The sequence below is a fragment of the Chelmon rostratus genome, chromosome 17 (assembly GCF_017976325.1).
Source record: "Chelmon rostratus isolate fCheRos1 chromosome 17, fCheRos1.pri, whole genome shotgun sequence".
Lineage (NCBI taxonomy): Eukaryota > Metazoa > Chordata > Actinopteri > Chaetodontiformes > Chaetodontidae > Chelmon > Chelmon rostratus.
Window position 1 is genome coordinate 10366885 of NC_055674.1, and position 17063 is coordinate 10383947.

Here is a 17063-nt window from a genome sequence, read left to right on the forward strand (position 1 = left end):
GAATATTTCATTCCTAAGATTATTGATACCTGCCATAATGACCTTTTTGTTTTTACAATTGCAGGTAAATCACTCTACATTAAGAGGCTATATGAAAAGCTGGAGCAGTCAACCAAAAAGTCAACAATGATGAAATGCATTCGCTTGATTGAACCTAATGTTGATGAGAATGTCGTCCTTCAGTCTCTTTTGAACATCCCCGAGAGGAAAGAACTCATGATTTTCCATTTTGACATCACATCCTCGGTAATAATGAGTGATGAAAGTGCTTAGCTTAGTGCAATATATTATAGCCTTATTAATAGGCTATGTCTTGACAGTTTACGTATGATATTAATGGACGGTGTTTTATGTGATTGAAAAGGTGCAGAAAGGTCTCCATGAGTTTCTTTTCAAATTGCTGATTCTTCGCTATTTGATGGACGCTGAAGGGAACATGTGGAAGTGCAATGACAAGCATCTGTATGTCATAGAGATTTTAGAGCCCACTGTCAAGTCGACCAGAAATGCTTCACGGCAGGTAAGAGTTTTAACAAGTGGCACAATTGGCACTCATTTGTCATCTGATTTTAAATCATTGCTCAGCCTATGTTTTCATCTCTGGTTTCATCATAGGCTCAAACTGTGAACAGCACATTCACAGAAGTGTTTCCAAACATTTTCTGCCGACCACCCAAAGAGGTGCTAATGCTAGAGATGAGGAAGCGAGAAGACCCCACCATTGAGAGCATGGACGACCCACTGATGGATGATGAAGAATTCAGGAGTGCAGCCTTCCAGCGTCCATACCAGTATCTCACACGGTTTTATAACCACATCAATCTTGATGTGTTCACATATCGGGGTGTTGAAGGGTCCCACGTGGAATGTCTTCAGATGCTTCTCATGTACTGTGGAATTGTGGACCCATCCTGGGCAGAGCTGAGGAATTTTGCATGGTTTCTTAGCCTTCAGCTGCAAGACTGTGAGACATCTGTATTTTGTGATGCCACTGTCACAGAAGACACGCTAACTGGATTCAAAACCTTTGTGGTGGACTTCATGATTCTGATGGCAAAGGACTTTGCCAGTCCATCGCTCAGCATCTCTGACCAGAGTCCTGGCAGGGAGCAGATGGACATGACTGATGTCCGAGATGAGGACTTGGCTCCTTTTCTGATCAGAAAGAGATGGGAAACAGAACCACATCCATACATTTTCTTTAATGATGACCATAATTCCATGACCTTCATTGGCTTCCATCTTCAGCTCAATGAACAGAAGTCTGTTGATGCGATTGAGCCCATCTCTGGAAGGGTGATAAAAAAGAATGTCATGACAAGGGCATTGTATGAAGGCCTCAAGCTACAGAGAGTCCCTTTCAACATCAACTTTGATGACCTTCCAAGAGGGGAGAAAATAGAACGAGTCTGCAATGTTCTTGGTGTCCAGTGGCCTCTTGACCCTGATGAAACATATGAGCTCACAACTGACAACATACTGAAGATGCTGGCAATCCATATGCGGTTCAGGTGTGGCATCCCAGTCATTATCATGGGAGAGACAGGATGTGGTAAAACAAGGCTCATCAAATACCTTTGTGAGTTAAGGAGGGGTGGAGTGGCCACTGAGAACATGAAACTGGTCAAAGTTCATGGAGGGACAACTTCAGAGATGATTTACACCAAAGTCAGAGAAGCAGAAGACACTGCTTGTTTTAACAAGCAAAACTATGGATTTGACTCGGTACTTTTCTTTGATGAGGCCAACACTACAGAGGCCATCAGCAGTATCAAGGAGGTCCTCTGCGACAAGACAGTCAAGGGGGTAAGTTTGACACCAGACTCTGGGTTGCATATTATTGCAGCATGCAACCCTTACCGAAAGCATACAGATGAGATGATTCAGAGGTTAGAATCTGCTGGCCTTGGATACAGAGTTCGAGCTGAAGAGACAGATGAAAAGCTTGGGTCCATCCCTCTTCGCCAGTTGGTCTATAGAGTTCAAGCATTGCCACCAAGCATGATCCCTCTGGTTTGGGACTTTGGACAATTAAATGACCACACAGAGAAAATATACATCCAACAGATTGTCAAAAGAGTGGTTGAAAACAAAGCAATCAATCAAAGTTACATCAAGTGGATCACTGATGTCCTCTCAGCTTCACAGAAGTATATGCGGACAAGAAAGGATGAATGCAGCTTTGTCAGCCTGAGAGATGTAGAACGCTGCATGCAGTTTTTTGTTTGGTTCCATGACAACCACGTCAAGTTGTTTGCAGAGCTTGAAGAATTTGAGGGTTTGAGAGAGCCTGAGGTCAGAGACCCTGTGTTTTGGTCTCTTGTCATGGCCATTGGACTGTGCTACCATGCCTGCCTAGAAAATAAGGATGAATACAGACAGACAGTCAGTAAAAGCCTACCACCCGCATACAGTCCGGCAAAAGTAATACAAGAAATCTCAGTCATCCAGGATTTGCTTTTGAGCGGTGTGCCAATGGGGGACACTATTGCAAGAAACAGTGCCCTCAAAGAGAACGTCTTCATGATGGTTCTCTGCATTGAGCTAAGAATCCCTCTCTTCTTAGTTGGAAAACCTGGAAGTTCAAAATCTCTGTCTAAAACTCTGGTGGCAGATGCAATGCAGGGCCAAACTGCTCACTCTGACCTCTACAAAATGCTGAAACAGATCCATTTAGTGTCCTTCCAGTGCAGCCCTCACTCAACACCAGAAGGCATCATAAACACATTCAAGCAATGCGGACGATTCCAGGAGGGAAAGAACCTAGATGAGTACATTTCAGTTGTGGTTCTTGATGAGATTGGGCTGGCTGAGGACTCTCCAAAGATGCCACTGAAAACCCTTCATCCACTGCTCGAGGAAGGATGCATTGATGATGAGCCACTACCACACAAAAAGGTTGGATTTATTGGAATCTCCAACTGGGCTTTAGACCCTGCAAAAATGAACAGAGGCATTTTTGTCTCCCGTGGGGACCCTGATGAGAGGGAACTCATCGAGAGCGCTAAAGGCATATGCAGATCTGATGCAATGGTTTTGGAGAAGGTCAGGGATTTCTTCCAGCCCTTTGCAAAAGCCTACTTGGACATCTGTCACAAACAAGGCAAAGGATTTTTTGGCCTACGTGACTATTACAGCTTAATTAAAATGATTTTTGCAGTGGCCAAGGCTTCTCAGCGGAAACCCACTGCAGAGGAAACCATGAAGGCAGTGTTGAGAAATTTCAGTGGCAGAGACGATGTAGATGCCGTTACCGTCTTCACCAAAACACTGCACATTGCACCAAACCTGGAGAGCATCAGTGCCATTGAGTTTGTGAGAGAAAACATTCAGGCCGTTGGACAGGAAGAAGAATGTCGGTACCTGCTAGTGTTAACAAAAAACTATGCAGCCCTACAAATCCTGCAGCAAAGCTTCTTTTCAGAAAGCGGTCAGCCAGAAATAATCTTTGGATCCAGTTTTCCAAAAGACCAAGAGTATACCCAAATCTGCCGCAACATCAACAGAGTAAAGATCTGCATGGAGACAGGTCAGACAGTTGTGCTTCTAAACTTGCAGAACCTCTATGAAAGTCTCTACGATGCCCTCAACCAATACTATGTCAGCTTGGGAGGGCAGAAATATGTGGACCTTGGACTGGGAACCCACCGTGTGAAATGCAGGGTGCATGAAGACTTCCGGCTAATTGTCATTGAGGAAAGAGAGGTTGTCTACAAACAGTTCCCAATACCTCTCATCAACAGACTGGAGAAACACTACCTGGACATCCACACTGTCCTTAAAACTGAACAGAAGAGCATGGTGGAAGAATTGGAGAGATGGGTGAGACTTTTTGTGTGTCTGAGCAGTCAAAACAAGTACCAACCAGCAGATGTCTTCATCGGCTACCACTCAGACACATGTGCTTCTGTGGTACTTCAAGTAATAGAGAAACAAAAGGACAGTGCTGAGATCTCAGATCCTGAGAGGAGAATACTGGATGAAGCTAAACTCATACTGCTCAAATGTGCTACACCAGACTCGGTGGTGCGACTAGACTCCACAGGCCTTCCCAAAGTGGAGAGCGAATATCTGGCCAGGGTCTACTTTGAAGAGCAGAGTAGCAGCTGCTTGGCTGACTTCATTCTTGCTCACACAAGGCAGGAAGTCAACTGCTACTCCTCCTTCACAGAGGTACTGTTCAAGTTGTCATACAATACCAGTTTCAAATACTGTATACTGAAGTTGTAAGTCCTCATAAGGTCTCAATAATTGTAATTTAAACCGTAGGTGACAACATTCTCCAGGCTTTTGACAGCATCTGACTTGAAACCGCTGCAGCAAATGTTGCATAGTGTTGAGCTTCTGTCACTCCAGCAGTTTGACACAGAGCACTCATTTCTGAAGAAGATCAGGTTAGTAAGGATATAGTGTATGTTCAGAAAAGCACTGAAGAATTATTAGCAAAAGTATACTCAACCCCTATGTGCTTGAAGTGTGATCACAGTTTAAAGATCAAATCCCTGTTCTCTTGTAGGAACTTCCTCACTGCTGAAAATGGAAGCAGTAACACTGGACCCTGCAACAAGATCCTCATTATTCAGTGTGATTTTGATGAAGCCTCTCATAGTGCCAATCTCATTGCATCTGCAAAGTAGGTCCAACATTTCCTCTCTCTTGGGTATCTACCAATATGTGGTTATGCCATATTGAGTTTTGCTGCTCATTTTTAGGTATTCCTCCATAAATGAAATCAACAAGATAACTCAGGAGAGCATGGGGAACAAGGTGTTTGTCTACTTCATCACCAGACTGCCAAGAATAGAGGGAGGGACCTCCTATATTGGTTTTCATGGAGGTGAGGGTTCTACAACTTGTGATTATTATATTTTGTTTTTTCCACATTGTTTGAAGAATAGAGAATAATCAAAGACATGTTTATATTTACAGGCCCCTGGAGATCAGCTCACATTGATGACCTCAGACGGTCAAAAGACATTGTCTCAGACATCAAAGCCTTGCAAAACATGACAATCAGTCAAATGTTTGAACCGAGGGCGAATCAGCCGGAAGGTAACTGACTTATAAATGATTGATAGCAAATGATCATTTCCTGTATAGAAAATTTCTTCATGTTCAAATCTTTTGTAGCATTAAAATGCAAAATATTTTTCTACAGCTATGGAGGTGGATGACATGCAGCCTGAGAATGAGCATGAGGAAGTGGAGTTAGAGCAAAGTGTGAGTACAGACCAAATATTTTTCAGACAATTGCTGCTGTGGCAAAACCACAAATTGACAGTATATTTTTTCTGCCTTAAATTGAAAATCAACACTTTTAACATTGGACATTTGTGCATCAAGTGTTTTCTTTCTGTCCTTCCCAAACCGATGTCTAACAGCAATGGCATGGCACTTTATTCTGGGGTAGCTGTGGCACTAGTTTTTGAACAGTGTGTCCTCCTGCTGCAGGTCTGTGATAATGTTGTGGACACTACAGCACTGTTGCGGAGCTGTGTGCAGAGTGCAGTAGGCATGCTGAGGGACCAGGTGCAAAGTGGCTTCCGCAGTACTCGGAGAGTTGAGATCCTGCTGACACTCCTCAGTGACCATGACAATATAAAAGGTGCTAACAACAACTTTGTTTCAATATTTGCTTTTTGTTACAGCAGTTACAGTGCTCATCATGCTGTCTAACTCTTGTCAGGTGAATTTCTGCAAACTGTGAAGAGACATCTTCACTCACTTCTGGCGACTCATGATGGCAACACCTTCTCATCCATCAAAAGCAACTGGGTCATTAAGGAGGCCTCAAACATTGATGCCTTGCAAGAAGGAGGCACCTTCAGGTAAGTGCTTCAGCAGCAGAACATCTGTGTTTTTGTACATATGTATTCCTACCTTTTGGAACAGTACTGTTAACTTTTTGGGGTTATGACAGGCACACGTTATGGAAGCGTGTTCAGGCTGTGGTCGTTCCCTTCTTGGCGCAGCTGATTTCTGTCATTGACCGTGACCAAAACCTGGACATCCTGCTGGATCCAAGCTGTGGTGAATCTGTCAAGAGGCTGTGGTTAGATATCTTCAGCAATGATAAGCTGCTGGAAATCCCTCAACTAACACTTGACCACCAGTAAGTAGTGGTAATAATGCAGTTTGCATTCAGGACACCAAATTCCTACCACTAACAATGTTTAACACACTGTTTACTTTGCATATTTTTACGTCTTGTTATTTTTTCTTTTTCACAGCTCTGAGACAAGAACAATCCTTGTACAGAACTACATTGTCCAAGACAGGAACATGAGCTGTAGCATGCCCTTCAGTTGGAGGATCAAGAACTACCTGGAGGAACTCTGGGTTCATGCACTTCAGCATGAAGGTAATGGTCTGTTTTCAGGTGCTCTCCATAATTGGTATGTCACTGCTTTTGTGATGTTGTGACTTTTTGCGTTTACATTAAATGTATGTGTCTGTTAGGCCACACTCAACAAGAGTTTGATGAGTTCTTTTGGAAGACACCACTTGGACGATACATTGCGAAAACAGACCCAGAGATGCAGATGGAGCTTTTTCACCGCTACCTTCAGGATTTCATTTGCATGACAATGAACATGACACGTCAGGAAGATCTGCAGGTTGTGTTGCTGTAACATTTAAGCTAAATACTTAAGCCCTTAAATTTAAGGCAACATCTGTATGATGGTGTGTGCCAGAACATACTAATGTACATTATTTGCCTTTCTAGGTTCTGTGTAGTGCCTTGAATTGTTGCGTCAACGAGCTGCGCTTGCAGCTCAATGCCATGGAAACAGCAACATCTCTTCCATGGATCCATGCTGCTTATCATGAGTTCAAGAACCGACTGCAGAACCTCTACAGAATGATCTGCATTGAGCCTCAGGTGACCCAGCACCTCTTGGAGAATCATCATTCCAGACACGGGGAAGAACTGGTGAGCTTCTAAAGACTATTTAAATATTTTAAGCAATATGTTTCTTTCTATACTTCACTACATTTGGCATGCATGATATTGACTTTAAGATGAAATTATTTTTGGTAGTATTTAATGTTTTTTATGTTGCCTTATGGGCCTGCGATTTGTAGTGATCATATTCTCCCTATCTCCAAGGTGCTCGATGTATACGCTGCTTTTGCATGTGTGGAGTACCTGGAGCCTAGAGTTCTGGACACAGATGCCCAAAGACAAGCCTGGCTCAGACAGGTCAAGAAATTCCAGGTTCCCATTGAGCTGATCTGCTCAGAGGACAGTGTGAGACACTATGGAGACAGGAGCAAGGCGATTGTCTGTAGAGTCCAGTAAGTCCATCTTAACTAAAAATATTCAAGTTGTCTAAGTGGGACAGTTGTATAGTTTTTTTTCCGAGTTTAATGGTTATTTGGGTTTCTTTGTTCTTAGAGCTGGATGGAATCGGATATTTTCTCTCTCTCTATTTGTGGAGCGCATGCTGTTAGGCATTGAGGAGATAGAGAATAAGTTGACACCTTTAGTCTTGGAACATACAAGAAGGTTTGGCCAGGTTGGTTCTTTGCACTTACCTGAATTTCCATGAGATTAATTCAAAGAGTTACCATAAAACTGTGACTGAATTTTGTCTGCTCTCGTGTCAAGGTACTGGAAAAAAACTCAGACCTTAAAACTCGTCACGCATTCGAGGCAGTAGTCACTTTGCTCAAAACCTGCAAAGATGGAGCTGTTGAACGCATCTTCAGGTAGAAATTCACTTTTCTACCTTTTGCATTTTTGCAGCTACTATACTTTGCCTCCACCCTTGTTTTTCACCTGTTGTTTATGCTTTATCCAGGTTTGGTCTTAGGCTGTGCCCCGTGTGTATGGGAGATCCCAAAGATCCACTCTGCCTGCCATGTGAACACATCTATTGTGTAGCCTGTATCAGACAGTGGTTGTGCCCCGGTCAGATGTACTGTCCTCTCTGCATACAGCCAGTTAACGACGACTTCCCCATGGTTCCTTCAGATGCCATAAGGTTGGTAACTGCATGTGGATTAGAACAATAGGAACTGATTTTAATTTGTCTTGTTGCCACATAAAGAGACCAGTTCTTTACACTGATCCTGATCCAAATACTTTGATGAACCCTGTGCTGTTATTAGTCCCTTCATGGAATCTAGGTAAGGCCATGCTGCACAAATCTGGCTTGTGATACACTGTAATTCTGTCTCTTGTTTTGTGTAGGATTCAAATCCAACAACATGCTCGGTTCAGGAAGCAGTGCAATGCTTTCTTCATAGACCTGGTGTCCACTGTGTGCTTCAAGGACAACTCTCCCCCCTGTCCGGATATCATTCTCCATTTGCTGTCCTTTCTCATGGTGGAGGCACCGACTGTCCCCATTCTCAGAGGTAGGACATTGTTGTACCCCATGTCACTTGTCTGTGTGCGCAACCATATTTATACAGGTTTTGTCAGCTCTGACTATCCTTTTTTGGTTTATTTGCTAGGTAATCGTCAAATGCTGACAAAGGTGCTCTCTCCGTTTGATGACTCTGTGGATAAAAATCCAGTGATTCGTTCAGTAGTGCTCAAACTCCTGCTGAAATACAGGTGAGGTGCTATGCAGATTGCACAAGACCAACTTGTTCTAGCATTTTTAGCAGTGTTGCTCATTTCCTATTTAAATTGTACCCTTTCTGAAGCTTCGATGAAGTTAAAGGATACCTGCAGCAGCATCTGGTGGCAGTTGAGCAGAGCAACATCTTGGAGGAGACGGACAAAACTGAGCTCTACTTGTTGTACATTAACTGCCTGGAGGTACACAAAATAAAGCATTCCCTTTGTTCAGCAACACTTGTTAAGATAATAAAATGCAAATATGCCGATCACTCATGTGGATTGTCATCTCTATGTTGATTTACGTTGATAGGGCATATTCTCTTTTTGCGTTTTCACTTCTGTAGGATTCCATGTATGAAAGGTTGCAGTTCAGGTCCGTTGCAGACCAGCAGTTGTGTCTGCAGGATGAAAGTGCATTTTTGACTGACTACCTACAGTCACAGTCTGCTGAGACAGCCACTGTGGAGTATCTGCAGCAAGTGGCCAGAGTGCGTATGGACCTGGATATGGCTGCTAGCCTCATTGTGGAAAAACTGAGAGCCAAAGGTGTGTAATTTTGATGAATTACAGTATTGGTTTCTCACATAAGGTACACTTGTCAGTGACTGAAAAATATAAAGACATATGTAATCAATCCATGTTTTTAGGCTGATCATTTTACTAAAAAGTTATTCTTTCTGTTTTTAATCAAACCAGGGGCTCAGAAGAGTGGTCGAAGTGGAACCACAGCCTTCCTGAACAGTGTGGTGAACTTGTGTGGGTGCAGTGGGAACAACTGGTATCGCGTCTACTTGATCCGTAAGATCTGCAGCCAACATGGAGTCGAGTTTGTCTTGAAACTCCTCAAAGTGGATGCAATGCGATGGCTCTTCCCTGAAGAAGTTCTGCAAAAGGTTCAGTTATCCACATTGTGGTTTTCAGTGTTAGTGCCCAAATGAAGACACATTTGTGATCTAAATGTAATGCTAGCAGTAATTAAATAATCTGGTTAAATTTTCATAACACCCAGAGTGAAGAAGCCACTCCAATAGACCAGTATCTTGTGTACGGGGAGCACTACAAAGCCATCAGAAACGCTGTGGCAAAGGTCGTTATGGAAGGAAAAGTGGACGGACTGGACGAGACCTGTGAGGTAATGTTCCATCTCTTTCTTGTGGTGACTCATGTCAGGCTTTTATGTTTGTGTCTACACTGCTGTCTTATTGCTCTTTTGCTTTTTCTTCATAGGAGTGTGGATGTTCACCCCAGAGGACAACAGTTTATCTCCTGTTGGCATTGTACAGAGAAGTCACCACTCTCTACAGAGACGCCAATACTAGCTTCCACCCCAAGCCTGAGGTAGACCCTTATATTAAGACCCAATGAGCTGCCCTTATGTATGACCTATTGTCATATTTCAAGTTTCTTTCAAATTATAGTTTTCTTGCAGTTGTGAAATGTAAATTAAATCTACCAAATACAAGTTGTGGAGTTCTTTAGTGGACTTTCCTGTCTGTGTCAGTATTGTACATACATATCTATATATATCTGTATACCTTTGTACGTACAGCAAGTGGAAGCCCTGGTGACCTACATCCAGACCTGCCGATTCCTTGCCGGCCCTGACCTGAAGGCCTTTGCCCAGGCTCTGGTGACCAACGAGCTCAAGCTGTTGGCTGTTCGTCCCGGGACCTCCGGTGACCAGTGTGTGCTGGTGGACATAACTATTCACCTGGCTGCTGTCCTGCTCTGTGGGAACCAGGGGATTTTAGCTCCCCTGCGGCAGCTGGCAATGGCACCTGCCAACATGCAGGTATGTACTATTGTCAGCTGCTTTCAGTGCTGGCATGTAGCCCCTCTCTTCTTTGAAGTGAATTGAATGCTATAATCTGTTGATACAGGCAGCCTTCTTGCCCACCATGGCAGACGACATGTTAGCAGTGGCTCAACAAGCTCTGGGACCATTGCAGTGGTACCGTAAGTCAGAGACAGAAAAAATTGTACTCTCATATTAAGAATATTGTTTAAGAGTCTATACAGCAACGCTAAACACTTTCATAGTAATCTTTGTTTAAATCTTGCCATAGATTGTCCAAATGGTCACCCCTGCACCATTGGAGAGGTAAGTTATGTTCTGACTCATAATAAGTCCGTAATGGGCGTCTTTTTTGTAGTATTCTTTTCATGCTTTGCGTTTCTTTTCCTTTAGTGTGGGCAGCCCATGCAAACAAGCCATTGTTTGGACTGTGGTGTTGTGATTGGAGGAGCCAACCACCAGCCTGTGCAGGGATTTCGAGCTGTTCAGCTGCAGTAAGTGGTATATAAATTGATTTGGGCGGTGGGAAATGTAATGCAGAAGACGATAAGTGTTTTGTTTCTTTCAATTTGTATTTATTTGAGAATTGTCTTCTGACAGGGGTGACCGCACTCAGTCAGGCCACATCCTCGGCGACCCCAGACGCAGGGACAATCCAGACATGCTGGACACAAAGAGCATTTCCCCTGTTCCTTTCACTGTTGTCCGCATGCTCACTCACATGACCATGCTGCTTGGTGCCTGCAGCCACCTACAGGTATCTTGGACAAAATAATAAGTACAGTTCTAATGGAGATTATTTCTTCCTGCAATATAGTCTTGACTATTTAAAGGTGCAGTTTACTGTAAAAAAATAAAAATAAAAACTGCTCACAAACCCCATCATTCTGGGGTTACAGCACTGTTGATGCTCTGCTGTTTGTGTTTAAAAGTCTGGTTAGTCATTCTCTTTCTTTTTGTTTCTAGTCTATCTCTGACATCATCAAGCCCCCAGTCACCGAGCCAGGTGCATTTCTACTTGGTCACCTGCGCAAGGACTTGCAGCATCTTATCAGATCCCTGGGTAAGGGGACGGACGACACAGTCAGCACTGTTCACCTGCTCATCAGCAGCCTCCTGGAACTCCACCAGCAACAACAATGTAAGGAACAACTTACAACAAATGTATTGGAAAGGCATAATGATACCAAGAATAATGAATACCGACCTGCTTCCACCAGTGTCGTGCAGCTATGTTAGTGTTCGTTTCTGAGACATTTGTTCACTGTAAATTTGTAGGCTGCAGGACAGTGACACAAAAGTAGGAAAGAGAGTAAGGGGTGCCCTCTAGAAATTGTGACGCTATTTTTTAATTTATGCCTACACCTGTCAGGATAATTTACAACTGATTGCATTCTTTTCTTATTTGCGTTTTACACAGTGTACTATAGTGGCTTCCTACAACACCATACCTAAGTTACATTTTGGCCCTCTTCTTAAACAGCAGATTCACTGGATCACCTTCTAGTATTAAACACAGCAGATCTTTCCTTCCAGGGCCTGTTCCTTTTGACAATCTGCTCTCCACTAAAGAAGCTAGAAATGGATGGGAGATGGAAATGAGCAACGCCATCATCGCACCTCAGCTGAAGGTAGAAACACGTTTGACTTTGCATTCATTCTGAAAGGGAACAAAAAAAAGTCTTATTTCAGCAAATAATCCTGCCTGCTTGGAAGAGATGTGCATAAAACACCTTTTTTTCGTCTGTCATCTTCTCCTCCACAGCACTTGGAAAGACAGCTTAAGGAAGTGAACACAGTCATCCGGGCTGACTCTCGCATCTCTGCCAATCCAATCATGAAGCTCTTGTTTGGCGACCCTCGTCTCTTCTTGGCCTCAATTCCCCCAAATTCTCTGATCCATGGCTCTGCCGTGTGGAGCTGCAGGGAGAAAGTGTCTCTGCGGAGCCTCACCTACATCGTAGAGCAGAATGACGGCAAAGACACCCTGCCTGTGCTCTGGAGATTTCTGCATAAAGTAAGAAAATGGTGACTGATATGCAAGTCCGCTGTGTCCTCCTCATAGCAGGTTTTTGGAGAAGTTACTCCTAAATTGAACCGTAGAAAATATCATATTTCCCTTAAAATCAGGTCATAATACCAGTTGACTGCAGTGTTGCAGCACTGAAAGTTTCGGGTTGATGAATTCACTAAAAGAGCACTGAAGAAAAGCATTTTTTTGTCTTTTTTTTTTAAGGAAGCAGAGCTGCGACTGGTGAAGCACCTTCCTGATATCCTCACACTCCAGAGAGATCTGGTCAAGAAGTTTCAAAACGTCACCGAGCTGACCTGCAACACCATCGACGAATTCCTCCGCAGCCAGAAAGCCGGTACTGAAACTAACTGTCTGCACCAGCAGCTCTCAACTTTTTTTTTTAACTGTATGACTCACTTACACATGAGATGCAATGTTCCACGCAGCTCCTAATTACCCCTTTCTCGGAAATGTCATAGTAAAATAGCTGGCAGCGTACAGCTTGAAAACCTGCCTGCCAAGGAGTGAGTTGTTTTAACCTGGAAGGAGACAATGATTGAGTATTCTTTAGAGAGCAAAATCTCTTCCACACGTGAGAGCCGCTGATGTGAACAGCTATGTCTTATTATGCGCGTGCACTTTGGATGAAGTTTTTGTTTCCTTCATGTGTGCAGTTTCGCTGAAAGCCTGGTATGAGAAACACATCAAAATCTTCCTGACAACCTGGAATCAGCTCAGAGTGTCTCTGGAAACTAACGGTAAATAGCGCTGACTGTACGTACAGCACACGCCAGCCGGCATGATCTGACTTTGATTGAAATACTTTGTCTTGCAGGTGAGATTAAGATCCCGGTTGAGTTCTGCAAGATGGACCTAGGCCTCAACAGTGACTTCAAGGTGCTGTTACCACGGCGACAAGGCCCAGGGCTGTGCTCTACAGCCCTTGTCAACTACCTCATTGCCCTGCACAATGACCTGGTCTACTGTGTGGATAAACACACTGGAGAGGAGACCAGGTGGGGGCGCTCATGCCACACTTTACTCACTTGTTTGGCTGTTGGACGACAGTGTGTGAACTTCTTCCACCAAATGCACACTGTTGTTCATTTGTGTATTAGGTTTTCTGACATGTTGTTACAGCATAGAAAGGTAATGTTTTAATTAATAAGCCACAGCCAGTAAGGGGTGAAAACAGAAAAAACATATAACACAGAGATACTGTCTTGCGGCTGACTGGTCTGTTTATCCCCCCTCCCCAGCTACAAAGTGAGCCCTGCGGATCTGACTGATCTGCACGTGATTCGGTATGAGCTGGAGAGGGACCTGATGCCGCTGGTTCTGTCCAACACCCAGTACAGCATTGAGAGAGGCCAGGAGACCCTTCACGAGTATGATTTGCCCAAGATCCAGCAGCAGATCGTGTCCCGATTCTTGCTGGGCAAACCTCTCATCACTCTCAATGTGAGCAAGTTAAAAAGAAAAAGAAGTGTGTTTTACCCAAAAATGGCTCCTGTTTGTTCAGGAATGTTAAATTACCATGTACCCCCTGTCCCTTTTCAAACAGGGCATTCCAACACTAGTGAACAGGCATGACCGCAACTACGAGATTATCCTGAAGGATGTAAAAGCAAAAGTCCAGCAAGTAAGTGATATCCAGTGCAGTAGGTCGCCCATCGGAGCTGTCACTCATTTATACTGTACAGTACATTAAACATGTTGCCTTCATGAGATGACACGACATGTGTCTGCATGCCAACAGGAGCCTCTCCAGGCTCTCACCCTGTTTGCCGTGGCTGGGGAGCTGCAGTCCTACAGTGAGGTGTGTGAGGCCTTGTCCACGCTGGAAGTGGCCCTCGGTTTCCTCGCCATGGCCGGGGGAGAGCCTCACATGCAGCTGTCCTCATACCTGAAGGAGGTGCTGCAGATGGAAAACCAGATGGCTCCGCACATCCTCAAGGTCAGCCTATCTGAGAGTTATTTTATCGTGCTGCGCGGCCTCTCTCTCGGCCAAATGTGTCTGCGAGAATAGCTCTTTTGTTATTTGATTGAGCTGACCTGAGGATTGAAAGATTGAAAGATCTTAAATGTTGTGGGTGTTTTTTGCGCGCTAGACATGAGGTAGAACTTAATTTCCTCCCTGTTTTGCCCACAGACCCTGAGCATGTGCTATCTGAAGCACTGTGTGGCTCTGTGGCAGCTGCTGGCCTCGCTCAAATCAGAAAATATGCTGCGGCTAAAGAGGGTAAGGCATCACGCCGTGCTGCTGGTATACAGATACAGAGATGGAAATTATTAGTGTTGGTAGTAGCAGTATTACAGATGGCTTAATTAATTCTATGTATGTATATTTTTAAAAGTGCAATATATTATTCTACCTATTCCATCCTTTCCCTGTGTTATTCAGGATCCCTTTGTGGGAGTCTCAGAGAAGTACAAAGTGGCCCTGGGTGAGGACGAGCACAGGCTGCTGACTGACTTCTTTTCTAAAAGCAGCGCTGACACTTTTCTGCTGGAGATGCACGAGTTCCTGGTGCTGGTCCTTAAAAAGCCCAACGCACTTGATACCTTCCGGCCTGAATGGGGGTAAAATGAAATGTTTTTTTTTTTTTTTTTTTATTTAATCATTTGTGATTTTCTGACCTTTACACCTTTCTATTAATTCTTAAAAAATAAAGCCTCACATGATGTTATTCTATTCGTAATTGTAGGAATCATGTGAAACCGTGATTCAAAACCAAAGTACAGTTCAATTAAGGATAAATCCTTCAAAATGAAATTTGAAACATGGCGTGCCGTGTCAGTGCTCTTAGTTGAAACAAAGTGGCTGCTGTTCCACTCCCAATTTGAGTCACCTTGGCGGGATTTAGCGTGTTGCTTGCAGCAAACCCGAAGGTAACTTTGGTCAGAGTTGGCGCTCTACATGTGGGAGTTGGATGTCCTGGAAAACGTAATTTCTTTTATTTGATTTATTCTGGTACAAAAACAATTTCTATCCTGATGAACCCATGACATCGAAACACTATGCCACAGTACATTCTGTGCTATTAAAAAGCATGGCCATTAACTTAGCATTTCCTGTATTGATCATTCTTCAAAACTGACCTCTAGTCAGCCTCATTGAAGGTACTTTAGCTAGAGAATTATTACATTTAAGTAAAACAGAATAGAAATATTAGATTTGATTATGTGTGATGTATAAAGTGCATATTTTGTCTCTTAAAAGCCTCAAAGACACGTTGGTGTCTTACATGGAACGCAAATACCTGGACGTGCCCCCTGACGTGGAGGAGCTCTTCCCAGAGGAGATCCTGCTGTCCCACTATGTGGAAGCCTGGAAGTTCATTGTGGCCTTCAAGCAGGAGCGTCAGAGACAATGAAGACAAGAAGGAGGGGTTGTTTCTTGTCTACTTCCCTTTTTTGACATCTTTAAAAGAAATCCCTCTTAAGTTTACAATCATGATGAAACAACACCCGTGAAGCAGTATGGATGTGTGATATAATCTGTATTTTACACATATTTATGCAGAGCAGATGTGCCTTTTTAAGAGCACTAATGTTGAGCTTCTTAGTGCTGCAGAATAAGTGTACAGTTCACATTTACAGATCAACTGTATGGAAATGTGAACTTTAAAAAAAAACATTTTGATTCTATTTTTGTTTGTATTATTTTCTCTTCCTGTTTTCCATCAACATGTACAGAGTTTCCGTACAGTTGAAAATCTTCTGTCTTGCACTTTACTTGTAATGTGAATTTGTCTGTCCCAAAAAAGGCAGAAAAAAATCTTAATTCTACTCAGGTACAAAATGTAGAATAACTCTGGGGACTTTAAAATCAAACTGACCAAAATAATTTTCTCACGTAGAACGTGTCATTTTCATTTATATTTTGTATCGCTGTTGCTATGATGATGTGTCATATATTTGTTAAAGTTCCACTTGCCTTTCTTCCACTTTTTAAATCCACTGTCTTAAACGACTGCAGAGTATTTCCATTTTGTTTTGACGTTGTTTCATATCATTGTCTTTGACTTTATCTTAATTTTTGTCATCGTCTTAACTTTCCTCATTAGTTATTTTTTGTGTGTGCCTGGCAAAACAAACTGCCTTCAGTAAAGCAGAAATGTCACCTCCGTGTCAGTGCTGGTTCCTCCCCTTGCTGGCTAAACACTGAGTCATTTCACCAAAATTTGTCTTTGTATTTGTTATTATTGTTATTATTTCCTCAATCAGCTGCATATTGGACTCAATGAAGTGTGGATGCCGTGTTTAGATTCAGCTCCTCTGAGGCTAAAATCATTTATGGGCGTAAGCAGGGTGAAAACAGAGCCCATACAAATAAATTTAGCTTTGACTTTGTCAGATTTTGACTTGTCCATCTCTGACATTTCTGTTGCCACCCTTATACAGTCGGGATGAATGAAATCAAATTTTTGGAGCTCAGCAGGACCTTTTTCTGCTCAGCAGAAAAGTGGCGGCTGAGTGATCCGTCACAGCGCCCTCTATGTATGTGTAGTTGTAAACAAAGTGTTGCACATCAGATTCTCAACTGCAACACTACTGTAGGTCACAAAGTACATTACTCCTTATTTACATGTTACGTCACTGCCGAATGCCAACAGAGGCTCTCCATGATGGAGTGCTCAGGAAATGGCTGCCTGCCTAAGGTTATGTGACTTTCT

General features: G+C 43.2%; 1 protein-coding gene across 2 annotated transcripts in view; it reads left to right on the forward strand.

Annotated features, from left to right (window-relative positions):
- rnf213a (ring finger protein 213a) overlaps positions 1–16510 on the forward strand; it is a 29366-nt gene extending 12856 nt beyond the window's left edge. For both annotated transcript variants that reach the window (XM_041956208.1, XM_041956209.1), the window contains exons 26-67: positions 65–246; positions 365–520; positions 616–4173; positions 4270–4394; positions 4517–4633; positions 4713–4837; positions 4930–5052; positions 5159–5220; positions 5452–5605; positions 5687–5828; positions 5921–6112; positions 6231–6361; positions 6460–6617; positions 6728–6934; positions 7112–7299; positions 7400–7520; positions 7613–7713; positions 7806–7988; positions 8198–8364; positions 8464–8566; positions 8659–8773; positions 8920–9121; positions 9272–9468; positions 9585–9707; positions 9803–9913; positions 10125–10367; positions 10456–10531; positions 10642–10676; positions 10764–10864; positions 10971–11127; positions 11337–11511; positions 11907–12001; positions 12136–12387; positions 12607–12739; positions 13059–13142; positions 13220–13400; positions 13644–13845; positions 13949–14026; positions 14144–14341; positions 14537–14626; positions 14789–14967; positions 15608–16510. In XM_041956208.1, coding sequence (XP_041812142.1) covers positions 65–246; positions 365–520; positions 616–4173; positions 4270–4394; positions 4517–4633; positions 4713–4837; positions 4930–5052; positions 5159–5220; positions 5452–5605; positions 5687–5828; positions 5921–6112; positions 6231–6361; positions 6460–6617; positions 6728–6934; positions 7112–7299; positions 7400–7520; positions 7613–7713; positions 7806–7988; positions 8198–8364; positions 8464–8566; positions 8659–8773; positions 8920–9121; positions 9272–9468; positions 9585–9707; positions 9803–9913; positions 10125–10367; positions 10456–10531; positions 10642–10676; positions 10764–10864; positions 10971–11127; positions 11337–11511; positions 11907–12001; positions 12136–12387; positions 12607–12739; positions 13059–13142; positions 13220–13400; positions 13644–13845; positions 13949–14026; positions 14144–14341; positions 14537–14626; positions 14789–14967; positions 15608–15761 — 9476 coding nt within the window. In that variant the 3' untranslated portion in view covers positions 15762–16510. The remainder of the gene's footprint in view (positions 1–64; positions 247–364; positions 521–615; positions 4174–4269; positions 4395–4516; positions 4634–4712; positions 4838–4929; positions 5053–5158; positions 5221–5451; positions 5606–5686; positions 5829–5920; positions 6113–6230; positions 6362–6459; positions 6618–6727; positions 6935–7111; positions 7300–7399; positions 7521–7612; positions 7714–7805; positions 7989–8197; positions 8365–8463; positions 8567–8658; positions 8774–8919; positions 9122–9271; positions 9469–9584; positions 9708–9802; positions 9914–10124; positions 10368–10455; positions 10532–10641; positions 10677–10763; positions 10865–10970; positions 11128–11336; positions 11512–11906; positions 12002–12135; positions 12388–12606; positions 12740–13058; positions 13143–13219; positions 13401–13643; positions 13846–13948; positions 14027–14143; positions 14342–14536; positions 14627–14788; positions 14968–15607) is intronic.
- The last annotated feature ends 553 nt before the right edge of the window (positions 16511–17063 follow it).